Below are 26702 nucleotides of genomic sequence, written 5' to 3' on the forward strand. Positions count from 1 at the left end.
ATGGTTTGACACAATTTGTCCCAACACCACATCTGCAAACAGCACTTTTTCCACAGTTAAATTGAACCAGGTTTCAATTTTTGTTTCAATTATTGCTTTATTATTTCAATGAAATGTCCCACATACACCTAACCCCACCTCAATCTCAAATCCATACCCCTTCTGGAAAACAACTCAAACTGCCCTGTTTCCTGGCCTAGGTGCTAAGCTGGAGTACTCACCAATTCAGTATTGCATTTCCTCTGACAGATGGTAAATTAAGACACTGCCTGACTGCCTGCCATTGTGCAAATACGTCTGGTTTCATTTGTGAAAGGCTTTAGCAGACAAACTTTGCAATTGCTTAGTTTTCCAAAATGCACTTCATTAAACCAACGTGCAAAACCACTGACACGTGAGAGTGTCAGGTGAGAGCAGGTGGAAGCTCGTCTGAAAATACTGTAAAATGTTCTCATTTTGGGGGCTTAACTGAATTGCTCTTTATGCCAAAGATTATTGTCATGCAATAAAACACAAACATTGACAGCAAACTTTCAAAAAACTGGTGAAAGTAGGAATCTTACATTCTTCACTCAGTTTTTTTTCGACAGGTAACTGCCACAGAATAGCAAGCTAATACATTTCCAGAAATGCTCTAACACTTATTAGTGTGTGAATAAGCTCTCACTCATGTTTGATGCTCGAAGGCACACAGCTGTGTGTACTTTACAACACAACCTCACAATAATTCCAGGGAAGAGTAAATTGCCAATGTGTTCTCTTAACTTGGGTAATGGAAAACAAATCAGATCAAAGTTTGACTCTCTCCTCCCAGTTGAATTTATCTAATACGCACAGCAACATAATGGAAAATATGCCCGTCTAAAATTAGTCTGAACAAGTAGCAAGTGATGACTAAATAATTCTGAAGCCTCACTGACAAAGAAATTGAGTCCAGCAGGAGAATAACTACTCAAAATACCAACACATAACAAATTACAAAACAGGACTGAGCAGTGCTGGCTTTAGTGTCCACTTAAGTAGGTTCAACTCCACAGGATCCCACAGAAATGCACCTGCTGAACTAAGCTATCTTCTCTCACTCATTCACACTGTTGAGTATTTCAAATAAAAATACCAGATTCTTTAAAACAAGAAACAATGATACATTCCATTCTCCCCTGTTTACACCAGTGGGAGTTCTGCACATCAACAATCACATCCACTTAATCTTGAGCCTGCAGTTGCTTGGTGGCTTTCACTTGACTGGGAAGTCTGGAAAAATGTGCTAATGACCAAAAATTGCTGCATAACAATCACAACTTTAGGAAAAAAAAAAATCAACAGCAACAGAAGAAACGTTTGAGAAAATGACCAGCTACTAAGTGCTGAGAACTCTTTCCTACCTTAAAGAAAACAAACAGCTCATGAATGTGAAATCTAGAACCACGAAATACATAGAGGTAGCAAGAAAAAAATTTATCTTGACAAATAAAACATAGAAGAGATCATCCCCATTGAAATACCAAGGAACTTGATTCATTCTCATTAAACAAAAGACCTTTCACACCAGTACTCCCAATTCCTTTATCCAAAACCACAGGAATCATTCGTAGTGAAACAGCAGCTGGAAAATGCATTTGATTCCCAGCTCAAAACAGCTGGAGGAAAAGGAGCGGACTTTCAGAAAATGCCTCTGAATTACAGTGAAAGGACAAGAAGCTGCTTGTAGAAGTGAACACACCACATTGCCCACAGTATTATAAACAGAATTTTGAATATAAAAAAGCATTTAGTAAAAATTTTATTTGAAATGCAGCATGAATCCATAACCATAAGCATCAAAACATAACAGTTTTACAGAGAATTTGTACAATATGACATGTATTTCTATACATGCTCCCCCCCCTTTTTATTCAGTCATTATCAAATAAACAAGTTAGACAGGAATAATAAGCATTCACTTCTAAAAAGAAAACTTTGGCATGTATACAACTGACTAGTTAAGAGTAAACAGTGGTAGATTCAAGTCAGAAAGAGACCCACTCGCTTTGTTTCACAGCATTTTTGATCTGGATGAAGTTCCCCAGCACTACTTCCTAGTTAATACAAAAATGACTACTTTTTTCAGTCCTGAACACCCCATTCCAGGACAAAATCATGTTAAGAGACACACAAAGCAACCAACTTTTAATACTAAAAGGTGTCAGTTTCAAAGCAGTTCAGGTCACACGAATTTCGCACACATTGGTTTGGTCATGAATTACCTTTAATGGTTTGCTCGTGTTACTGAACATTTTTACACTTGGCACCACTGGACACTTCTCCTTTGAACTAGAATAAGCAGGAGTGGCTCCAAGTTTGTGACCATTGCTGGAGTGTTAGAAAAAACTAAACTAAAGTTTGCACTGGGCCCATCTTCTGTCTTGAGTTTCTGTCACTGCTGTTGGCCCCTTACATACCTTCCTGTTCTTCTGAAAAAAGGAGGGAAAACAATTTGCAAGGCATTTCTTCCTGGCATACAGCAGACAATGCTTCCATTTCAAAAACCAGAAAGCAATGAAAGAACCCCTGAATTATTAATAAGAAAAAACAAGCCTCCTTTGAGAATTATTTCTGGTGATTCTTCAAGTACTTACAAAAAATACAGTATTTATACAACTTCTCCAGAACTATTATAATTAACAAATTTTAATGTAATACTAACAAAATAAATCCATAGATACAAATGGTTGCACTTCAAAGCAGGAATATCTACCCCAGATGTTGATTTTGCTGCAATTTCATTATTGCTGTGGAACAGAGAGTGGTTAAGTCATGTCATTATGAGACTCTCTTTCTTATACACATCAGAGTATCTAATCTGAAAAATGTTCTCCAGCAAGTCAGATTACATTTCATGTAATTTTTACAGTTCCTGCTAAATGTTTGTGATCCAAAGTCAACTGAACCATGGTGCAACAGAGCACAGATGGCAAAAGAGCAGTGGCAGGAACAACAGAACAAGCAGAGTATCACAAGTCAGACTCTACTTCTTATTCCTGGGCTTTAGCTCTTCTGCTGCATTTCGCAGAAAAATGTAGTTTTTCTTCTGTGGATTATAGAATTCATGACCCTAGGAAGAAAAATAATCTACATTTACTTTCTTCAAACAAGAAATATCAGCATCACCTTAAAATGTAAGAATATGGATATTCCACTGGGTTTGTTTATTAAGGCTTCATTTGAAAGCCTTTAAGATCAGACACTGGGCCACACTGATGGATTAGAAAGAGCTTACTATAACAAGCAATCATAAGAACTGTGCATACGAAGTAATGTTTAAGGGATGTTTATCCATTTTAAAAGTATAAAAAAAAATAACCACACATCTCTAAGTTCTACTTTACAGATGCAGCACAGAACTCAGTATGATTTTTTTAAACCTTCAGTGGCCATCCAGCTTCACTTTGTATTTTCTATCTTTTAATCGAAACAAGGTCACACCTTTTCAAAGTGAAGCCCAAGTTCTACAGGCAACTGCAAAATTATCTGTTCCCCAACTGCAGATGCAAATATGCCATTTTGCATATTGACATTATTTGCATCCACATTACCAGCTCAAGGCCCAAATATCCAAATCAGGGAGAGCAAACACTAATAAAGCCACTGAAGTCCAACACTCAAGTTGGAAATTACCAACGCTATGGACAGAAATGGTTCTGGGAAGGAAGTTTAGTACCTAACAGCTACCGGTTTTACTACTTAATATTGGTTTACAGATATCCTGGTCCATCTCAACCACTGCAACGTACCCAAGCATTAGAGGTGAAGAATTCATCTGCCCTGGCATCAGTGAGTTATCTTACTTTAGGGAGAAGACTAGATTCAATGCAGTCAACTATAGTTTTGCTTTTTGTGTCATGTAATTGATTTCATCTGTGATTCCTGCATTCATTCCAGTCATAAATACAAAGAATATTATCCTCAAAGCACCACGAAAACCAGTTACTTTTCAATCTTGCTACCCTCCCTTCTTAAACTCTGAAGAAATACTGATTTTCCACATGTTTGCTGTGATTCTCTTCAATACATTATTGTTAATTTTGGAAAAGAAACACATGAATAAGCACCATCAAAATGCTTGACTGAGTTGTAGTGGAAATTCTGTACATGCCACTCGAACACTGGGGTGTTCACAAAACCACAGTCACAGCTTTTTCTCCCCTGCATTTCAAAGAGATCTGTGGGAACCTGTTCAGGTGCCACACTGCCCCAGGACACTGCCCAGGGCAGAATGTGTGTGAGCAACCACAGTCACTTCCCAATCATGGAATTTACATTCTGCTCATCCACATCTGCAAAGCAGCATCGTTTAGCAATCCTGTGCAACTGAAGCTAAAACCCCCAGAATGCACAACTTCAGTGGTAAAACCTTATCAGGTGTATAAAGTGACCACTGTAAATTTTCTTTAAAAATCAGAAAAACCCATCTTCTATTTACAAAAAACAGTGGAAACCTCATATGAAAAGGACAGTCTCAGTTGACAACTGCAAGCATGAGAGTCCAAACCTTCCTTACCTTTGACCAATCATAACTGGAAGCATATGCAAATATGTTGCCATTATGGTTGAAACAACAAGCAGATATTGGCTGGTCAAGCTGTTCTGAGGTTTTTAGCTTCGTCCGTGCATCTTTATCCCAAAAGCTGAATCTACCATCAGATCCCACTGTTGCAAGAGTACCATGGACAGGGTGAAATGCAATCCCATTCACCTGCAGAATCACAAGAAATACTGTGTAAAACACCACACATGAGAACAGATGATGGGAACACTCACAACAGATGTGCTAAAGCCTAGAAGAGTAAATACACAGGAAAAAAAAGATCAACTAGATAGAATTCTTATTTTATAAAATGTTTTCTGGTATATTTTTGGAGAAAAAAAACCACAACAAACACCAAAGCACCAAGAAAAGCATAACCTTTTTTTTTTGTAGTACCTAAAAATGCTATGCATAATGGCATTACACAACTACATTACGTTTTGTTTCAGTATCTGCAAAATTAACAAGTGTCAGCTCCACCTGTTGATGATTCCATGAAAGGCTGATCTGGTGCTTGTTTTATATGGGAAGTATAAGAACTTGTTTTTCTTCTTTGAGTACAAGTCTTTAAATATATGTCTAAGACAACTTTTGGCAAGATAAAGGGTCAAGGAGAGCAAACTATTCAGATCCAGCTTTACATTATGAGTGCAAACTGCCCTGTATATGTTACCCAGTGGCACATGTTTGGTACTTACAGCATAGATGTCCTGAGGTGCTGATGTGTTTGTTCCATTCGAGCGATGGCATTTAAAAGTGAAGTTATCTTTTGCGCTGGGAGGGAAATAAAAAAGCAATTAAAAAATATCTTTTTAGATCCATTATGGTGAACTGATCAATAGAGAAAGGATGTTTTATGAAATACTTACGGATTTGGGGGGTTGATATAATGAATAGCTACTCTTCCTTCAATACTTCCAAGGGCAAATCCAGTTGGTTTGTTCACTTTGTCTTTAAAAATAGCAACGCAGCGATGCTAAATTTGAAAAAGATACAAAGGATTCTTAGGAACTTCTTTTCCACAGGGACACAAAACATCACAGACATCAAAGTAAAGCAAAACCACAAACAAGGTCAAGAGATGGTTCAAATTTTGGTGAGAATCTGGTGAGATATATGGTGATGTGCCATACTAAGAAAACTTGGCTTTGAAATAATGCTTCTTTTTACCACGAAATGTCAAGCCCAGAATGTCAGCAATCCGCAGAAACACACTCATAACAAACATAATAATTTACCTGGTGTTTAAGAGGAGATTCTATTCTTCTAAATTCAGAAGGCTGGTTCTCTAACTGATAAACTATCAAACCCCTCTCTGCAGTGGCCACGGCTGCCATAGGATGAACCTGGACATGGTTGTAAAATAAGTTGGAAGAAAGACACTTGTGTTAACAGCATGGCAGAGAATTCAGTTATTTCACAGAAAACCCTGATAAACTTAAAGGAATTAGAGGGAATAAGAACAAACATTTATTTGTAGACATATCTTCAAACATAACAAGTCAGTTTTTTCCTGAGAAGTTAAGAAGATAAGATTATGTTCTACTACTAAAATCATGCAGAGATTAAATACTAGCAGCATTCAGTATTACCCTAGGGAAGCCCCAAAACCTGGCAGTTTATTCCTACTCCCACTCATCCCCCTGACACCACTTTCCTGTATATCCTGGCTTACCACATCTGCACAGTAACATCTTTCAGGGAGCTGCAGTGTCATCATAGGTGTCGGTGAGCGGGTATCCCAGAACTGATGGGAACAGAAAAATGAACAAACTTACACTGGGAGCTCAGGATACACTGTTCAAATTACTGTAGTATAACCTGTGCCACACAATTGGCACGAGTTGTTTCACTCTAGTCTGTAGTCAGAATAGTGCAACTCTCTGTGAAGTGAGGCTGTTGCACTAACTATTAGCATTTAATAAAATATTTTCACTTCACATATATATTTCCATACACAAACCACCAGCACACTTTGTGTCCATTTGTTCAGGTAAAAATCACACCTTCAAAGTTTTATCCCAGCTTCCTGTCATCACACAGCTGTAATTTGGTGCTTTGATCCAATGGATAGTCTTCACAGGAGCGTCATGCTGAAGAAAAAAAATGGATAAACAGACACACAATTACTAATATAACAGGCCATGCTTCTGGTTTATGCTTCTCATATTTTTCTATTTATTTACACTTTTCATCCATTCAAGAAAAGCAATTCATGATTTTAGTCACATTAAGTAGGATAAAGGTTGGTCATGACCTTATCGTGTTTAGTGCTGCAAAATCACTCACATAAAATATAAAGGTTACTCACACAAAGAATTACAACCAAGTCACCTCACACAGGAAAATGGTCACAGCAGAAGTATCAGTTAAGGACTTTATTTAGAAAGTATATTATTTATCATGCTAAAACCCAATATTTTTTCATAAATGAAGTACTATATTAAACCAACAAAAAGTCCCCCAAGCTTCTGTCAAGAGCTACTGAAGAAAAACCTATGTTAATTGCAAGATTTTAAATTCAAGGCTGAGAATCTTACACAAGAAGCAATCATTAAAGGGACTATCTCTCTTCTTAAATTACATAATTGGTAACTCATTTTGGTCACCATAATTACACATTCTATGAACAGACATTAACTTCTAAATTGAGAATGTAAATTATGATCCCTGTTACTGCCGCAGCAGAAAACTGGTATTTGTGGAAGTGAATACAATGATACACGACTTTTTTTCCCCCTCTAATGCAGCAATGGAAAAAGCTCTTTTAGGTGAAACAGAGGAAACAGGTGCACAGGTTTTTCAAATCACTTTGATCACCAACTCAGGTGCACTTCACTACCTCAAAAATACAAAAATGCTAAGAAAGGTAGATTTTAGTAGAAACAGAAGAAGTATCACCTAATAGTTTGGGGGTTGCTTACTCACTTGTGCAATCTGAATCGCTTGATTACTGTTGAGATCCCACATTTTGGCAGTTTTATCACAGGAAGCAGTAAATACTTTACTCCCATCCTAAAAAACAAGAACAGGACCAAGAGATTAATGGGTTCTATCATGAAGTATCTATCAGAAAACTGTCAAGCCTTAGTCTCTTCTAATAATAGTGTAACATCAATATAACACATACTGGGATTACAAGATGAAGAAGCAGCATAAAAATGGACATTTATTTATGACTGTATGTAATAAAAGAGCAAATAGTGCTGGGTTTTACCTGGTTTTAAACACATTCTTAGCTTTTAAACTCACTTTCAACCTTCTTAAGCCTATGTCAGTCTATCCCACCAGGACACACGCAGCACACATTTGCAGCAATGTAAATCTGAACAACCATAGGCTGTATCTCCATGTGGCATTTATCTGCCTGAAAACCACATGCCACTTTATTTAGAGTTTTGGTGAAAATTGTGTATTTTAAATAGGAACATACATCACTCCAGCAGGCATCTAGGACAGGCCCTGTGTGCATCTGCTGAGCCTTTGGAATTGTCTGTCCATTATCCTGAACTTCCCAGCAGCGAACCTGTAACAGGAGAAGCAGATGCTGATGTAACATAGTAACACTAACTTAAAACATTGTCCTGAAGATCCCAGCCTTAGTTTATTCAATGTTAAGTGTGATTATGAACACCAAAGTTTGTAGGTTTTTTTGAGAATTAGTGAAACCTTATTTTATCTGATTACGTTCCTTTCACCTGTACAGCCAAAACTTAATCCCACAACTTCAGCTTCACCCCAAAGTACCTTAAGCACATGAAACAACTCACCGTGCTCTCCTGCAGAACCTTTAACCCTCAGCTGGGCAGGGGCTGCTCCCTGCAGGCCACCAGCCAGCAGATCAAACACAAGAGTTAAAAGACATGACCACATTCATTTTCCCGCCCCGCTTTTGCCACCTGGAATCTCACCCTTCAATCCAAACAAACTTCAGTAACATTGCATGAACTTGAATCTTTTTGAGATTACACTGTCAAACTGGATAATTTACCAGCTTTGTCAAACTTAGTGCCTTGGTACCAGACATGAACTGTAGAGTTCTTCAACAAGTTATATTTTCAAGTGGCCTGACGTAAATTTTTAGGATCCCATTTTGCAGTTTAGGCACCAATGCTCCCAAGTTATTCACCTGCATGTCTGACTGTGAGTACTTACATCGTTGGCCCAGGATCCTGCAATGAGGAAATTACCCGGCAACGTGGGTGGACTAAACGCTAAACAAGAGATGCTGTCATCAGGTGGAGATGTTACCTCGATGTCCTACAGAGAACAGGAGACAAAACAGCACTAGCCACGTTTGAAGGACTGTGAAATGAGATCTTAATACTCCTACAGAGCAAATTTCAGGCTCTGCTGTGACACACTAACACAGTGGTGCCCACGGGGCTGGCACTCGTACCTTCATGGGGTTGTGGTTATCTGCTGTGGTGCTGCCGAACATGCTGGTGCCGCCGGTGCCGAAGCCCGACGTGGATCCGAACAGACTCATCCTGGCCCTGAGAAGGAGGGAAAGGCTCGGTGAGCCCTGCAAGGCTCTCATCAAAGCCTCTGCAAGGCTCTCATCAAAGCCTCTACAAGGCCCTCCCGCGTGCCCGGGGCGTCTCACCGCAGTCTCTACACCAGCGCGGCCCTGGGAAGCACTCGGGGATGTACAGATATACGAAATTCACTAATCAATTAGTTAAATAAATAAAAGGCCACCTCCTGCCTGGCCGCTCTGCCGGGGATCCCTCTCGAGAGCCATCCCCGCCGTGCCCCGCGCTGGCCCCGAGCCCGCCCCGAGGTGCTGCCCCCGCGCCTCACTCCCCGCCCGGGGGCACCAAGGCCGCGCCGCTTCGCGGGGGTTCCGCCCCCGGCCGGACCGCCCGTGACCCACCCATGGAACGGGTCTGGCCCCCCCCCGCCCCACCGGCGGAGCGGGCCCGCCCTCCCCTCACCCACCGCAGCGGGGCCCGCCCGGGCGGCGCTCTCAGCGACGGCAGCAGCGGCGAGCACGGCACAGGCCGCGCCTCCTGCGCAGGCGCCGCGGGGCGGGGCTGCGGCTGCGCCCTGGCGGGGGGGGGGGGGGGGGGGGGGGGGGGGGGCCGGTGCAGGCGGTCCCTCCCGAGGGAGAGTTGGGTGGATGTCGGAGCAGAGACTGCCCACAGGGCTGGGCTGGCACTGAACGGGCTCCCCAGGGCAGCGGGCACGGCCCCGAGGCTGACAGAGCTCTAGGAGCTTTGCACAACACTCTCAGGCACATGGTGTGAGACTGCGGGATGGTCCTGTGCAGGGCCAGGAGCTAGACTCGATGATCCTTGTGGGTCCCTTCCAGCTCAGCACACTCTGTGTTTGTGTCACATCACCTACTTCATTTCAAACAGCGTTAAACCTTTGCTAGAATGCTGCCCCAGCTGTTTCAGAAACTCATGCCATAGATCCTTCCTCAAGGCCAAACACACAGCAGCTCCTGACCTGACCCTCCTGCCGCTAGACCGTCCCCGTGTTCTCTGGGTCCACACTGGACACCAGCCATCACTAGCAGCTGTAACGCTGCCACTGTGCAGGAAATAGAAAGGAATTTAAATTCGAATTTAATACTGATGGAACAGCAGTAATAAAACCCAACTAGATAAATATACTGAAATACTATCTGTAAGATCTGTGCTGGCAACTCTGCAGGACAGTTTTGGAACTATTTTCTGTGCAGTCAGTCTGGCTTCCTCACATAAAAGTTATTGTACACTTTAATCTACAGGGTTTTCTGCTCCTTTTTACTGTTTTAGAGCCAACTAAATAAATAAAACGAACAAGGGATTCTGTTATGATGTGCATCATTAACAGGATTGTTTATTAAATTCTTAATCAGTAACATCTGCTTTCTTACTTATTCATTGAAGACAGATAGTAATTTGGTTGGTGGAACATTTATAGCTCCTTGAGATATGCAGTAAAAAAGAATTATCTTTGACTTTTTTGGTTTGAATTTACAGTGAACACAAAACCCCACCATGTTGTACTTAAAACAAATCCCAAAAGGAGTCACATACAACAAATTCTTAACCAAGTCTTTCACTCCCTTCAAAAATAAAAAGCTTGATACAGCATCATCTCATGCTTCAAGACAGAAGGCAAAGCAACTCTTGGATACATTTTTGAACTTAATATTTTTCTGTCAAGAAAGAAGAGATTTCATTATCTTTTATGTGTGTATCATTGCATCTGGCGCTTTTACACTGAAGAAACCATAGAATGGAAGCAGCAGTATTCTGCAAAAAATCATATATTCTTTTATGGTTTGAAAGGAAGAGACAACTGTAATCTAGATACAGTGATAAAGAAACCTAACAAGAAGCTGACAGAGACACTGCAGGATTTTCTCAAAGAGCAATGAACAAAACAAATCAATATATAGAAAAACATTTCATTTGCAAAGCAATGCTCATACCCATCCACCAAACTGCAGTTTGTTTGGTAAATAGACTCTGGAAAGGTAATCTTGTGAGAGAGAAGTTAGAACTTGAATTTCAGCCTTCAGTTTAGATGCTGCCATAATTTCCAGCTTAAAAAAAAGAAAAAAAAGAAAATATTAATGTGTGATGCTGTAACAGCCCAATCCAGGGTTAGGTAAGAATTTAAGTAAGAATTACACTCGTTGGATATGCACTTAAGGAAATGCTGCTGCAAAGTCCCTGTCACTGAGCTGAGATTACTGATTATTTATTGTATGTTCTTGTGTGCACCTCACAGGAACACAACAATTTATGAATATCAACAGGAAGGAGGAGGTACACAACACCCTTTCTTCCTTTCTAACCATTTCACACAATATGTGCCTGAATCGAGATATTTATATTTTAAAAGCTACAGCCAAGATTAGGGGTCTAGTACTGACTAAGGAACTGCTTTAAGCAGTTATGGCAGGAAAAATGCTCCTGGAGAGCCCTTGATTCCCACTGATTCAGAGAGACATCCCAGGGCATGGGCTTTCCTAATCTTGTCCTCTTTTAGGGCTGCAAAACTTTACTGGTTCTGCTATACCAAGAGCTTGTCAGGCATAGGATTTGTCCTGTGGGGAGGAAGAAATAGGAAACAGTAGGTTTATACACACTTCTTTTTTCCACAGTGGCTGACAAGCAATGTAAGGTCTCTTCTGTATACTTGCCAACTTATTTTGATCCTGTTTTGTGAATGGAATCAGGGCATCTTTACTTATATTTAACCTGAAAAGAAAATAAAGTTCTTAGATTTTTTTCTCACACACTCAAAAATATATTTTTCCAGCTTACTTCTTTACGTTAAGCCAAAATAATGTATGAAAAGAATAACGGATTTAAATGGATTTTTGTGCAGTTAGTCAGATTGTACTTGCTGTCTATGAACCAGGAGAACACTTCTGTTTCGTTGGGGAATTACTAACCTCTTGAGATCAGATGGAAGGAGACCAAGCCACTTTATAGATGGAACAGTGAGATGATGGGCCTCGAAAGACATTGACTAAAACAAGAAAGGTTAGCTATAACATTCCATGATTTTTAGTTTAAGTTATTTGAGATATATGCCTTACAAGGTCATGGTCAGGTTGTTTTGCAAAGACAAGTGGGCATTTTCACTCTCAGAATGGTACAGGAGAGCACAGTACAACTGAAGCTTATCGTGTCCCCTTGCCAGAAACCCCCTCCTTTACTAAGGTTTGTACCCTTTGGCCTAGGACAGGTTCTAGGCTAGTGCAGTTTAGGCTGGTCTAGCCTGAACAGTTTGTTTTGGTTTTTTGTAGTCAAAATGTGTCTGATTGAAAAAAAAAAAAAAATTAGCCAAGACAATAAAAACAGGAAATTTCTGATATTTTCTGCTGGTAAAGTACCACATCATATAAAAATAACCAAGACAAAGGTTCATCTGGCCCAGTATCTTGGCTACAGCAAATATCTTAGGGAGAAGTGTAAAAACAAATAAGCAGTTAATGATACTTCTCAGAATGCTCCCAATGGTTTGTGACTCCAGCTTTCTGGGCCAGAACTGGTAGCAGTATAATACTTGATTTTGTCAGGTTGCTTTTAGAATCCATGAAAACTTTTGTCATCTACATCACCCCACAGCAAAGTAAATTCCACATTTTATAAAGGAATACTTCCATTGTTTGTAATGAACACGGCATATTCTAGTTTCATTTGATACACCTGTGGCCCCATAACTGAACAAAATAAGCTTCCTGACAAAGGGGACAGCATTTCACACATTCCAGCTTCCAGGCTGGGCTACAAAACAATGTATTTGGGGGGGAAAAAATATACTTACCACAGATCCGTATTTGTAGACGCACATTATTTCTACACCTGGGTTGCAGAATACCAAAAGTCAAGCATCTGTGAATCCCCACACTGGGCATTTTTAAGGAGACTAATTCAATTTTATGGCATAACAGTTATGGCTTTGTGATTACTAAGGTTCTTTATGGCTTACAAATATTTTTAGAGTATGTCAAAATAATCAGAATTTGAGCATAATAAGCCGCCTTCATACAGTTAAATGTTTCACACTGCCTGTGCATAGTCAATTCAAACCCAAGGATAAGCAGCTCTTTTGCATGTTGTTCAACATCTGTCATTAAAGGTGTCTTTCTTTATCCTATCTAATCCAATATCTCTTAATACTTTTGTTTTGAGCAGCTGCTTCTCATTTTGCATTAATCTTCCTAATTTCACATGAGATCAGTGTAGATACATAACCTTCTGATTGCGTTGGATTTCTGGGCTCTCAGAACCTTCCCATAAGAGTGAGAAAGGACATTCTAAACAAATTTTGCTTTCCTTTTGCACCACTGAACCTCTACAGATTTACCATGTGGATCTGCATCCATAAGGCTGAAAATAGGAATTTGAAAAGAATCCCACAGCTTCCTGACCAACAGCCGTGTGTTAAGATCTGGTACACCTCTTCCCTAAAGAAATAAAATAAAAGCAAACAGCTTTAGATTACTTAAAACAGCATCTGGGTACATATGTCTTTACATCTGTTATTTAAAAGCACGCAAACAAACAAAATGCTGGCAGAAACATTTCTCCAGCAGCTGTTTTGCAGGGAAAATTCTATGCTCCTATTTTGGCTCTGCGAGGAGTGAGGAATGGGCTGGGAGCAGCCTGGCAGGTGTTCTGGATTATGGGCACCCTAGAAATATCAAACATTCCTCTGTTCAAGGAGTTAATTTGTGAGGTCTGGGAGCTGATGTAAACAGGTAACCTAGTGTCTGTATAAGCTAGTGTAGGAAGACCACTTTTTTATCTCAAAAAAACATATTTATGGCACTAATAGAACAATATTAAACAAGTTCTTGCCATGACTGACTAGAACAGAATGATATGTGGCACAGGGGAAGTGTTTCTCTCTTTTAGGTATGGGGAAACGTTTTTTTCCTCATTGTATGCGTATTGCATTTACACATTCCTGTTAATTCTCCTGGCTCCATAGCTCTTTTAGTACAATCCAAAATCAACCAATTCTGTTTCATTTGGGTTTGCTAAACCTCAGATCCTGAAGGACAAAAGGTCACTCGACAGTTGAGCCTTCCTGAGACTTTGCAGCAGCATGGGAAGCTGATAAGCTACCAAATTCTGAGGAGATGTTTGGAGGAAATAAGTCTTTAGAATGTATATTTCATACTTCTATGAGAATAATAAAATTTTAAAAATTATTGTTATAGATGTTTCGTATTAATTTAATTATGGTCTTTTGCCCAAGTTTGAGCACCTGTACAATGCTGAAGTATTACTTAAATGAGGTCTAGCTAGAGGATATGAAATGTAAGATGCATACCGTAATCATGATACATGGGGACACTTTGGTGAAGAAGTCATCATCCAGGAGCCTCTGAAAAGTTGCATCTTTTTCTACAATTAACACAAACTTGGCATGTGAGATTAAATCTTTTCTGTTAAGGCTAGCTGCATGCAAAGTGATCCATCACACCAATCAATTAAAACTTAACTGCTCTAAAATACCGTCTCTGGAGCCAAAAGCAGTGATCATGACTCAATTTCTGAGCCAACAAGCAAAGAAAAAAATTACCAGAACATTGTTTAACTTGGAGTATTCTTTGTTTTTACTTTATTTTTTCAGTCTACGATGAGAGTTCTTACTCGAAGGATACTTTTAATTCCTTGAACATTAGATGGCACAGTGACTGCCTAGAACAACAAAAATGAGATTAATCATTTTAAATAGAGAAAAATGATATATTTTAAAATAACAGCATTAGGTAATGAAGGGAGCAATAGCATCTTGAAACAACCATTCATCTTGCATACACGAGAACAATCTTGACATTTTCAGCTCTCTATAAGCATAGTCAACCATTCACATCCTGCGCTATTGTATCATTCTCTAGGAGTCCTTCTGTCATAACAAGATGCTTTTCAAAACTATCCCAGGAGATTGTTCATCATATGGGCGTGACAGATAATGACAATAACCTGATTAATTTTTATTTGCCTTAGCCAGAAAAAATGTGTGCTTGGTGTGAAGATTGAAAATTTACTACAAATTTAAAACATTTAAGAATTCTTTTTGAAGACCATTAAATCCTTCCTTTTGTTGACCTATAACCTGATTTTATAAGTATTTTGGAGTTAGAGCTTGAAGATATAGTAGTGTTTACTTTGCATCTCCTATTAGGATTGGCTCAATCTGGCAAGCACATGGATGAGAAAACAGGAACTGGAGGAAGAACTTGGCAAAAGAATATGTATATATTGAAGTGTGTGGTCTGTTTTTACTTCTAACTGCTGAATCACCTCCTGTGCCAAGGTGGAAGAACTCAGCAAATAAAAGTATGAAGAGCTGCAGAAGAGCATTAATAACAAGGCACTGCTTAAAAGTGCAATGGGAAACTAAGGTTATCTTTCAGTTTTTGAAATGAGCAATTTAGGCTTAAAGTGAATGCATTTCCCAGAAAATTGTGGCAGTAGTCAAGTCGGGGTTCTATTCCTTCTTTCATACTTTCATGGCTATAGGAAATGTGTCAGGACTGGGTCAGTTGAACCTCATCTCCTCAAACCACTTTTGCCTTGGTTCTTAGTCTGCCAGAAGTCAATCTATTGTGACAGAATTGTGTAATAAATGTGTACAGTAACCTGAACTACAAGAAGTATCTTGAAAAGGCAGATGCTGTGAATTACTGTTTCTGTTTTATAATACATACTGTTGCACTGCAGGTACAATTCACTTTTGTACCATCTTCCTCAGTGTAACTTAAATTACCAGCAACAAAACCTTTAGTTGTAGACAGCTGGAAAAAATAGTAAGTTGTACACAGTAAATGGGAAGTTACAGGCTGTCACATTGCACAGGCAAAACAAGAACTTTCTGAAAAGAATCCTGACCAGTACTAAGCAGTGATCAACCACCACCAGCCTCTTAAACACTAAGCAATGTTGTTGTCATCATGGACATCAAGGCATATTTACAGTAAATAATTTTATGTACAAAGGAACCCTTGTAAGGCATGAGATACAAGTGAATTTGGCTGGTTGCTACATTTCTGATAGACTTTAAATTTTCATTTAGCCCCAGAGTTAGCAAATCATTTGAGTACAAACTGCTTAACAGATGACTTGCACTTTAAAGTTTAAGCACTGACTTCACTAGATAATAGCAAAAGCCTCTGTGATTTTAGCTGGCACTTTGTCCACCAAGCAAACTCCATGAATTTTCTGTGAAGAAAGAAACCTTTTGAGTGCCACAACAAACTACAATCAGGTTTCATTTTCATTAATGACACTTTTTACTTTTAAAGAGCTAATTCCCATTGATAACTTTTCATATTTCCCCTTTCAGTTTAATCTGTAAGATCTGGAAATAATGACAAAAACATTCATAAGAAGCCACTTACTATATGGAGACTTCTCCGAGGTATCTTAAGCATGCAGGAAATGTCATTGATTACACGGTCCACAGCACTTTGGCTACCAAACAGTAGAGTATCTGAATAATATATATCTCTACCAAGACAAAATTTTGTATTTGTAATTATAATCCTGAAGCAGCTGCAGGCTCATGAGACATCTATAAAGAGCATCGTTAATCAGATCAACCTAAAACATTCTTCGTGCAGGAATCCTACAGGTTTGCATCCTGTAGGCTGTTCTGCACAGAAACGTACTTAAAACACAGCTTTATTTGAAATTACAGAAATTAAGTCTGTTACCTTTTAGTTGCATAAGTATTGCTCTGCACCATCTTATAGATCATAGATAATATTTTGAGCGTCAGAGCTGAAAAAAAGAAATTTACTAAATATCCATTTTCATAAGAGCTTATGCAATCCTGCGTCTTTTTATTGAGCCATAAATAAAACTGAAATTTTCATGTGCTGTGAAATATAGAGAGACTGTACTAATCAGTAGACTCAATAATTTCTAGCATAACAAGAAAAAAATATGATGGAGTTAAGTGAGGGAATGTATGCCCTTATGTCCAGGCCAAGAAATTAAATGACTGAGTTAGGAAAAGAAATGACCTTATTGTCTGTATTCCAAGATTCCTTTCCTAGCCAGCTTTTTGAAGAAGGGTGATGTTTTTACATTAAGACCTTTTGAATATGCCTTCAGCTGATTTTCATTCAGGGAGGGGAAAAACTCTAAGAATATTGTATCAATTTCACTGTCACTCACTATAATTTAATAGTGAAGAGAAAAACTGAAGGGCTGGTCATAGTATCAGATTATATCAGCCACACAATTCTGAATTGCAGTGCATAATATTTTTCCTTCTTTTTTACAAAGTTTTGAACTAAAATACAAAACCCACAAACAAACAAATAAATAAATAAATAAATAAAACCCACAAACACACGCACAAAAAAAAACCACAAAAAAACCCACAAAAACACCAAACCAAAGAAACAAGCAAAAAACCCACAAGAATTCTTCTTTTGGACGGTTTTTTAAACTTACCGAATCTTGGTGCCGAATGAGGGCAGTCACTTCTTATCTGTTTTGTAGTACAATGTGGTATCATCTGTAGACCTACAGAATCTTTAAATCTGACACATTCCAAACAAATACAATGGAAGTGTAAACGCACTGAATACATGTAAATTGTTGTCTGCAAGGTAATTCAGACTCAGACCCCTTTCCTGTAATCAAACACTCGAGGGCTATTTTCAGACTCAGTACAGAAACCATCAGCTCCAATGGAGTTGGAGTGGCCAAAGAAAAAAAGGCAGGAAAGAGTTTCCCAAGAAGATGCTTCAAGACTGAATTTAAGCATAAAACACATAAGTTTCCAGACAAAAGTAGAGACAAGAAAAATATTAATATACCACCATCAATAACTTTTTAACATGAAAACAAAGGAATAAATGACAGGAAAGAATGACAGTCATTATTAGAACAGAAATAAAGTCTGACACAGTGACTTTCTGACATAGAATGTATGAAAAGCTGTTACTGTTTCAGATGACAATAACATTATCTAGTTTATGCCCTTAAATTATTATCAGAATAACTCAATTATAATCTGTTATTAATTTTTGGAAACAAAAAGATGGTCCATCCTGTCCCCTAAGCAGCTTTTTAACCTAAATGAGCCCCACCATTTCATGCTTTGCCATTTCATGTGTGAAGATGCACATTTCACCAAAAGAATCAATAAGGATAATTCGTTATTTTACTGAAAATTATTTTCTTGCTTTATGATATGGCAGTCCTGACTTTAAAGCATTCTTTTCCATTTCAGAGTTTTGTGTGTGCTATTAAAAAGCACTCGTGGTATAACGGCTATAATTTCATCTAAACCCACAGCATATTTCTCCACTTATTTGTCGAGGGTTTTGCTTCGTGCATCCTTTGGGTGGCAGAGCACACACGCTGCACAAACCTGAAGGCACAACACAGTGTAGCTGTAGCATCTGCCTGGCAGCTTTAAAGTAACTTCGTTGCCTTTGTGCTGCAACGTTTAAAAGGTATTTGTGCTTTTCTTTTGCCTGCTCTCTACATTGTAACAGAACAAGAGGAAAACTGTCATCAAGTCTTGGCTGAGATGATCTCAGGTTAACCCGGAGCACTCCAATTCTTCCTCGGACTGGGCTTTCTCGAGCAGAGGAGTTTCTATAAAGTCTTTATTCTACTACTGGGAATTTATTATGTATTTAGGTTTTTGTTTTTGTTTTTGTTTTTGTTTTTTTTTAAATTCCTGAAAAGAGAAAACTGGAAAATGAAAAGTGTTTGTACTACTTAAGGCTTGGCATTCTCACTGATTGACATAATTCTCAGGTAAACACCTCTCTGGGCATCTACAAATGTTTACAAGGAATATGTCAAACATGAAATCATTCTCTTGATCTGCTAATTCCTGCCCAGCACATTCCAGCTGTGTAGGTTAGGTATGAGAAAGCTGCCTAAAAAAAGAAATATAATGCCCCACTGACTGTGTTTTCTGCCATTCATATTATATTTTGGCATCCTGATTTTATTTTTATTTGATTATTTATTTTTATCTTACTCTTCTTGAAGTGTATTAAAGCAGGATATAGGTCACTGTTCAGTGGAAATACGTATCTGACATTACATTTCTCCACCAGAAATAATGGTTCCGCTTTCGAATATGATTGATGAGTCTTATTTTTAACATACTGTGATCTTAACTTGTTTTAATTTGAACATTTTCCCTCATATGTGTTCTGATGGCAACTAACAGCTCACATTTGTTTTTCTAGCCTGGAATGCCATTTCCCTGAAGACTGCCAAAAATTGCATAACTTTGTTATAGTATTTTAATTTTACAGACATCTGAGTGAAACGTTTTTGTAAAACTATCAAGACACAAGCCATTAAATTCCCTGGAACATACAAGCCTTTCAGTTAACTGATTACCTTCAGGCCCCTCAGGTTTTTTGATTGGCAGAAGTTTTATTGTTCTCATTAACTGAGTATTCCACCAAAGTGTTGGGCCTGGAAGGTTTGCTGTGCTTCCTCGCCCTTAAATGTTTGTAATGTGTCCACTTACAAGCACCTCTGTAATCTTATCAGTCTGGATATTCTTTAACCCACTAACCTCCAGAGTTGTTACAAGGCCAGAGATAGATTTGTGTCTTCCTTTGTTCTTTTGCTTCTGTGTTACAGAAAGGAGTTAATCTCTCAGTTTGGGAGATTCTCAGGTTGAATGAGCTCCTTGGAAAAATACTGTTGCACAAGAACCTTCCTACAAATCAGAGTGTGTTATAAAGGAGGACAGGTTGCTTTTATTCTGAGCCTGTCTAGATAAGTTGGCATAAGACCTGAAATTAAAATAGTGGAAACTTGGTTTGCTTTATTTGGCTGGTGCTTAACCTAGAACACACCACACAGGTAAGAATCACAGTGGGAAGAGGTGAGATGTAGATTCTCTGAAGAATAAAAAGCTAAGTTTATCACTATCATTTTAAGAAATAAGATACTGTCATGGTTCATGAGGAAAAGCAAAGAAAAAGAAAAGAGGAAGCACAGAATGGGTTTGGAGGATGGAATTGCTAGTAATTTCTTCCAGCCCAAAACAGGTTTTTTCACTCAAACACAACTTATCATTTCTGGTTTCTACTGCTTCCAGAAAATGATTGTTTATAGTACCTCCCTTTCCTGTCCAACCCCTATTACAGTGGTTTTACATTTCCCTTTATGTTATGGTCTGCTATTATTTAATACATGATGCCTGTTCAGAGTAGTTACTAAGCATTTATGTTTTATTCTTTCATTACTTTTTAAGAAGTCAAATTATTTATTGATTCTAATACTTACAGAACTATGTATGGTTAACTTTTCTGGAAGTTATCAAATTTATATTCATGGCATTTATATTAATAGAAGGCAGCACTTTAAAATATATACTACTTACTCTATGTTCCTCCAGTCTGTTCTGTTTGCCACGGTGAGAACAGGTGCTTTTTTTTGGGCCAAGCTTTGAAGTACACCTTGAATAACATTTTCTATTGCTTCAAGAACTTCAGAACTGAAACCAAGACAATTAATGATACAGATCATTTGATAAAATCTCGTTCTGCTTTGAGTTTTGATCAAATATCCCCACTCTTACATGTAAGCCAAAACTGCTTTTAGCATCCATTTGTTTCAGAAATGCAGAGGAATGCTTTTGGTTTTTGATTTTGTTTTGCTCTGTTTCCCTAAAACCTTTGCCTTTCCATTCCAGAAGCATGACTGAGGACACAACTTAAAGTATATCTCTATTCAATCCTGAAACCATCACATTTTTCACCAGCTGAACTTTTAGACCAAGCGGCTGGTTGGTGACTAATGATTAATGTTTTACTAGAAATGATGTAATATTGGCTTTGGCTGTGATTTCAGCAACTTTTTTTTTTTTTTTTTTAATGCTGTAAATTTTAAAAGTGTTCAAGAGTACAAATACTTCCTGTTGTACCATTGCACGTTAATTTTTGATCTGTTGTCCTGAACAAACTGTTGAGGATTTTAATTATATGAAGGCTCAGTCTCGACAGATGCACTGTGGAAAGAATAAAATCTGGATCTTTCACCTAAAAAGACAAAGTAACCTTGCAGCAGATCCCTTACAGCAAAACCCTGGCCTGGTTTGAGTGTTATGACAGATGCTTTTTATTTTCATAAGCAATCTGACTCCAACATTTCAGCTGTCCCTAAAATTACAACTGTACTATACACTGTCGTAAGTCTAGGTAGGAATTACAGATTATACAGAACTGATTTTAGCTCAAAGTTTTATCAGCAAAGTCCAATTTTGTCATTAAATAATATGATTATTATAAGAAAAGATGAGTCAGTACCAGCAAAGGCCACACAAAATGAATGATCCCATTACAAAATCAGCAAGAATGATTTTTAAAGCTGGGCTGAGTCTCCTTAAACAACAATGAATTGTCATTAAAGCTCCCTTCTATGATTCTTCCATTTTGTAACTCAGCTTCCACATACTCCCCATTCTGCTGAAACAGAACTATAATTATTTTTTTAGAGTAATTTCTGGAGAGTATTAACCTTTTATTTTAAAATGTTATTCATAATAGTATCTGTACTTTAAAAAAGCCTGCTGGTATTACTAACATTTTTGTCTGCTAATATTAAATGTTCAAGAAACACAAAGTAAGTTTTTTCCTGTTTTTCAGATTAATAAATGTGGAGATAGAGAGACTAATGACTTTCAAAAAGGTAGAATAGTGAAGCATTTGCAGTGTTGATGGTACAAGAAGGCCTGCTAATGCAGCCAATATATAAATTAATTTTCTACTGTATAATAGCTTCTGAATTAGTTCCAAGATTCTCTAAATTTCAAACTTCTAGTCTCTTCCCTCAAATTCAAAATTTGAATATGATATCTCCCTGTCATATCCAAAATAGAAATTCTTTTAAGCACAGAGGAAACAGTTAGCTAATGAGCTCAATGTGCCATGCAGCAAGAGGTAAAACAGGTAAATAAAGCTGACTGTGGTGCAGAGCTCCAACACCACACAAATTAGTGCTGATGACAATAAAAATCTGTGTGGGCAGATGGATGAAAGAACAGGTAGGAAATCTAAAACATGTTATTGCCTTCGTACTCCTAAATATTTTACTTATTCATTTGGTTTTGTCCACTGTAACTGTCTTAATATTCCACATGTACTTCCAGGTTTCCTGCAGAATTTGAAAGGCCAGGTTTCTGTTCCAATCCCAATTTCCTAATTTGTCAGCCAGCAGAAGTTGTAAATGTCATATGCAATATGCAAAATGTAAAAATAGGAGGAAGAGGACAGCAAGTCTCTGGATACCCCCTGCTGATATTCTGTCTCTTTTAGCAGAGATTATCTGAATTTTAATAAGCAAACATGCAACACTGGCCAAGTATGCCTACTTAAAATTCACTGTGGTTTAGTCAACAGTGACATGTGAGCAGAGAAGGGGAAGGTGCTGCACAGCTCGCAGGGTTTGCCTGATCATTTCTAACAGGTCACAGCACGAGTGGATACTTGTTTCTGCATAAAACAAGAACAGATCTTCAACACAAATAGCGTAAAAGATTGATATTGTAGCATCTCCAGCAAGCAAACAATATAAATACCCAAAAGAAACAGTTGTTTTTGTAGGGGACTATGTTTATTGCTTCAGCACAAGCCCATTCTGCGCAGTGATATGATACCTACTTAAGCATTACCACAGGAAAAGAGTACAGGTGCTATTTTTCACATCTTTTACCTTGGGACTTGGCTGTCATGTCCAGGCAGACTTGTTTCCCTAAAGTTGGCCGTGTTCCCAGCTGGCACTTCAGTGGAGCACACACCACGCTCCCCCATGGGTGGCACTGACCAATCCAGCTTTTCTGGAAGGGATGAAGCCACATTCACAAAAAAGGTTACCACAGAAATTAGAAATGACTCTTCCATGTGCTGGACGTAAAACTCACGATCTGAGCTCAAACCACAGGGGCAGAGAGAAAAGGCAGAAATTTTCTGTAGAAACCAAGGTCAAGATTTCCCTGCCCCTCCTGACTGACCAACTGAGGGCTTCTCCCTCCATTTCTAATAGGCAGAAGCTGGCACTGCTTGTCTTCTCCATCTGAGGGCTTTTTGTGCCCATCCCAACCAGCTGAGGGCTTTTTGTGTCCATCCTGACCAACTGAGGGCTTTTCCTGCCCATCCTGTCCAGCTGAGGGTTTTCCTGCCCATCCTGTCCAGCTGAGGGCTTTTCCTGCCCATCCCGACCAACTGAGGGCTTCGTCAACCCTTCCTGACTGGCCAAGGGATTCTCCCACTCTTCCTGACCCACTGAGGGTTTTTCCCACCCTTTCTGACTGACTGAGGGCTTTTCCCGCCCTTCCAGACCGACTGAGAGATTTTCCTGCCCTTTATGACCAACTGAGGGCTTTTCCCACCTTTTCTGACCAACCAATGTCTTTCCCCACCTTTTCCAACCAACCGCTGGCCTTTCCTGCCCTTCCTGCCCAACAGAGAACTTTCCCGACCTGTCCTGACCGACCAAGGGCTCCTCCCGCTCTTTCCAACCCTCTGAGGGCTTTTCCCGCCCTTTTTGACCGACCTATGGCGTTTCCCGCCCTTTCTGACCGACCAATGGCGTTTCCTGCCCTTTCTGACCGACCAATGGCGTCTCCCACTCTTGTTGACAGACAGGCTATTCCCGCCTCCCCCTCCTGACCCCGCCCTGCCAGGCCCCTCTCCCGCCATCCCACACCATCCCCTCAGACCTGCCCCTGGAGCCGCCGTGTGTGAGGAGATGTCTCAGCACAACCTCCACAGTACCCAGACTGCTGCAATAAATGCGGCCTAGAAAGCGGCCCAATGGCTCATCAGTACTTTCCTCATCCTTTCTGCTCAACCGGCCATTTCCTTCTTCTCATAATATCAAACGTCTCTTCCTGACTGTTCTAAGGGGCTGAGAGAGCCAAAAGCTCCAGCTCCGCTTCCTTCCCCAGGATGGAATTCAACTTCTACTGAGATTAAAGATTTAACACTGTTTTTATCAGCAATAAAGTCCCAGTTCTAAGAGTCGTGAATCAATGGCTTCCAGGGAAGCTGAGATTTAAGAAAAAAAAAAAGCAAATCCCAGAAATTTAAACAGCTTTTACTTTTGCAGTTATGATATGCCAAGGTGTATTTTCAAATCCTAACTTACGTCATCATAATTGACTTCTGATAGTGCTCACTCTGAGCATGTCAGCAGTTACTTAGGACACTAATAACTTAAGCCTTGCCCCTTCTAGAGGAAAAATTTCAAAGCCCACTGTTGATATCATCTTTTATGCACAGCAGTCAACAATATTGGAAGCTGTGCTCAATCCAGCTCGCAGCACTTCAAACATTGTGGTGCTTAGACTTGTTTTTAGCAAGTTAGATGATGTAGTGTTTAAAATGTTGGAGGCAGCTGGTTTCTCCTGCTGCTCCATGAGCTGCTACCACTGAACCTTTCTTCTCTAGTATTTTTGAGAGTAAGCCATCCAAATTCTGCTTGGGTCGGTAATTAAAAAAAAATCATGCATTGATTCATTCAAGGAAAACCTCAGGCTATGGTGATATGAGCACAAGGTGCTTCAATTAACAGAGGCAAGTGAAAGAAAGGGGAATAATAAATTGAAATTTTCAGTTCTTTTAACTTAAGTCTTTGGCCTTCAGGCATCTTGAGATCACTCCGGAAATATTTATGTAAAATCTCTGTAGCTCTTTCCAACAATTCAACATCAAAACAACAAAAAATGTTGTTTGATATGGAACTGACAAAATTATATCACACCCCCAGCAACAGACTGCAAACAAAACTAAACACATCCCCTTGTGAGAAGCCAATTTAATGACTTCTGTCTTCCTCATAGCAGCAAACAAGAACTGTAAAAAACCACAACTAAAATACTCAATGCTTCTGAGTTTTAAAAAAACAGAGATTGAAAAACAAGTAACAAGAACAAAAAATGTCCATATTTCTACCTTATACTACACATACATATGCAAATATAGATTTTTTAACTAAATAAATTCATATCCAGAATATGAACTACAATCAATAAATTAACTAGCAAGTTAATTTCCTAAATTTATCTTTCTTTATTTTCCCTTTTTAAAATCTGCTCATCAAAAAACTCATCAAAATTAAATTCCATATATTGACTAAAATATATATATATATATATAAAACAAGGGAAATTAATAGGAAAATACAAAAGGAACCATTATTAAATATAAAGATGGAAAGAAAGACATGAAAGCAGCAGTGAAGTGATGCAGTTCTCTCATCCTGCCTCTACAAAGCTGTGCAGTAGATGACACCACAGATGGCAGAGACAATGTTCCCACTTGGAGGCTGACAAATTTAACCCCGTGATTTCACTAATCCTTGCTAAAACAAGAATGATAGGTAATGAAGCACTTTCAGATTTGTTTGCTTTGAAAGATACCCTGCTATCAAAAAAATCCTTTAAGATTTTCTCCTATTATAACCCCCACTCTTATCAGGATCCTTCTGAAGGGACCTGTGCTCTGGAATACTCTGCATGACCTGTCTGATGCCACATCCAAAGTCTGTCTGTAACTGCTGAAGGAAAGCCTGTCTGGATCAAAATCTGTTGCTATCAGTACACACTACACACCAAAAGAGTGATACAGGACAAAAATGTGCATTTATCTTGGTGCCAAGATTTTAAATTGCTTGTTACTGATTTTGCATACGTGAACAGCTGCTTCAGTGGAATAAATAACACATAAACAGACATGTGGGTTTTGTAGTTTCCTTCACTGCACACCTTTTGAAAAGATTTTTCCTCTTTTCATAGATAGTATCTTACATTAAGTTTTCATGATTGCTGTGATAAGTATTTCTCTCCAAATGATCTCTCCTTTATTCCTTTCATGGGTTGGTAAGAAAACAAGTGTGTCTGATCTGTCTATTTTCAATGAATGTCAAACAGCATGTGAAATCAAGTCTAAAAGCCTAAAAAGGGATGCCTCTGTGGAAGGTAATGATCCAATGCAAGCCAGAAGGATTTGGGCCAGACAGGAACGTTAAAGAGATATTTGGAGGCTTAAAAGCTACAATAAGAACAGAATAAAAAAACTCCCCGCCAGCCATTCAAGAGCTTCTTAGGAGTATATCTAATGTATTCCAGAAAGCTTCAGTTTCTTTCCAACACCCTTAATTGTGATCTGGACAATCCTTGGAAGGGCAGACAATTTATGAGCCAAAGGATTTTACTGTGAATCAGTCAGGATGAAACAGGAGCCAGATCTATCACCTGCCACTTACACGAAAAGTTACTGATCTTTTTCTAATGAGCAAAGCCCGGAGAAACAGGAGATGAAAAGTCATTCACTGCTAACAGCTCACAGCTTCAAATGGGATATCTCCTTCCAAATAACATGGGTGGTTAAAAAGAATGACCCAAAACTAATGCATGTTTTCAGTTTACCTGGCTCCAGAGTGAGAAACACCTGCAAAATATTTATCCTGCAGCGAGCCAAATCACTGTAAGAGGAAGTGAGGTTTTGTTACCATCCCTTCTCTTGCTGTTTTATCTTTCAGCCACAAATAAACTCTACAGGCCATTCTTAAAGGGAAAAGTAGCTTTCATCTGTCAATTTTCAGATCCACATTTTCTAATGTTTTTAGAGGTAATAATGTATTTTTGGTGGCAGGGCAAGACAGGTATTTGA

At 38.8% G+C, this 26702-nt stretch overlaps 2 protein-coding genes across 4 annotated transcripts; both read right to left on the reverse strand.

The window, feature by feature from the left end:
* Positions 1-1758: 1758 nt before the first annotated feature.
* Positions 1759-9551, reverse strand: RAE1 (ribonucleic acid export 1). Its single transcript, XM_027881261.1, has 12 exons — positions 9509-9551; positions 8967-9063; positions 8723-8827; positions 8001-8093; positions 7496-7582; positions 6574-6660; positions 6243-6314; positions 5806-5913; positions 5437-5543; positions 5266-5341; positions 4541-4735; positions 1759-3094 (listed from the first exon to the last, which is right to left on the reverse strand). The coding sequence occupies exons 2-12, from the start codon at positions 9054-9056 to the stop codon at positions 3008-3010; spliced, it is 1107 nt and encodes a 368-aa protein (XP_027737062.1). The 5' UTR covers positions 9057-9063; positions 9509-9551; the 3' UTR covers positions 1759-3007.
* SPO11 (SPO11 initiator of meiotic double stranded breaks) lies at positions 3794-23594 on the reverse strand. Of its 3 annotated transcripts, XR_003570957.1 has the most exons (15): positions 23510-23594; positions 22744-22887; positions 20414-20527; positions 17497-17585; positions 16749-16815; positions 16434-16542; positions 15744-15830; positions 14694-14730; positions 14360-14469; positions 13388-13487; positions 12845-12882; positions 11967-12043; positions 11658-11769; positions 10913-11108; positions 3794-3804 (listed from the first exon to the last, which is right to left on the reverse strand). XR_003570957.1 is itself a non-coding variant. In XM_027881259.1 (14 exons), the coding sequence occupies exons 2-14, from the start codon at positions 22839-22841 to the stop codon at positions 10989-10991; spliced, it is 1158 nt and encodes a 385-aa protein (XP_027737060.1). In that variant the 5' UTR covers positions 22842-22887; positions 23510-23594; the 3' UTR covers positions 10859-10988. The 3 variants fall into 3 exon arrangements, 2 of the variants coding, with proteins under 2 accessions (XP_027737060.1, XP_027737061.1); XM_027881259.1 differs by lacking the exon at positions 3794-3804 and having other exon boundaries at positions 10859-11108; XM_027881260.1 differs by lacking the exon at positions 3794-3804 and having other exon boundaries at positions 10859-11108; positions 23524-23560.
* Positions 23595-26702: the final 3108 nt, after the last annotated feature.

This window comes from Empidonax traillii, unplaced genomic scaffold, assembly GCF_003031625.1.
Source record: "Empidonax traillii isolate 1590-97213 ecotype Southwest subspecies unplaced genomic scaffold, ASM303162v1 scaffold86:size2944007, whole genome shotgun sequence".
NCBI classification, from domain to species: domain Eukaryota; kingdom Metazoa; phylum Chordata; class Aves; order Passeriformes; family Tyrannidae; genus Empidonax; species Empidonax traillii.

What these genes read in the sequence shown, in the direction of transcription:
- RAE1 (XM_027881261.1), bottom strand. Translation starts at nt 9,056, where the DNA reads ATGAGTCTGTTCGGATCCACGTCGGGCTTCGGCACCGGCGGCACCAGC. An exon ending in ATAACCACAACCCCATGAAG is followed by an intron (nt 8,828 to 8,966) that starts GTACGAGTGCCA and finishes TGTTCTCTGTAG; the next exon opens with GACATCGAGGTAACATCTCC. An exon ending in CAGGATCCTGGGCCAACGAT is followed by an intron (nt 8,094 to 8,722) that starts GTAAGTACTCAC and finishes CTCCTGTTACAG; the next exon opens with GTTCGCTGCTGGGAAGTTCA.
- SPO11 (XM_027881259.1), bottom strand. Translation starts at nt 22,841, where the DNA reads ATGGGGGAGCGTGGTGTGTGCTCCACTGAAGTGCCAGCTGGGAACACG. An exon ending in CCCCATGTATCATGATTACG is followed by an intron (nt 13,488 to 14,359) that starts GTATGCATCTTA and finishes TTATTTCTTTAG; the next exon opens with GGAAGAGGTGTACCAGATCT. An exon ending in AGCCACTGTGGAAAAAAGAA is followed by an intron (nt 11,109 to 11,657) that starts GTGTGTATAAAC and finishes CTTTTTTTTAAG; the next exon opens with CTGGAAATTATGGCAGCATC.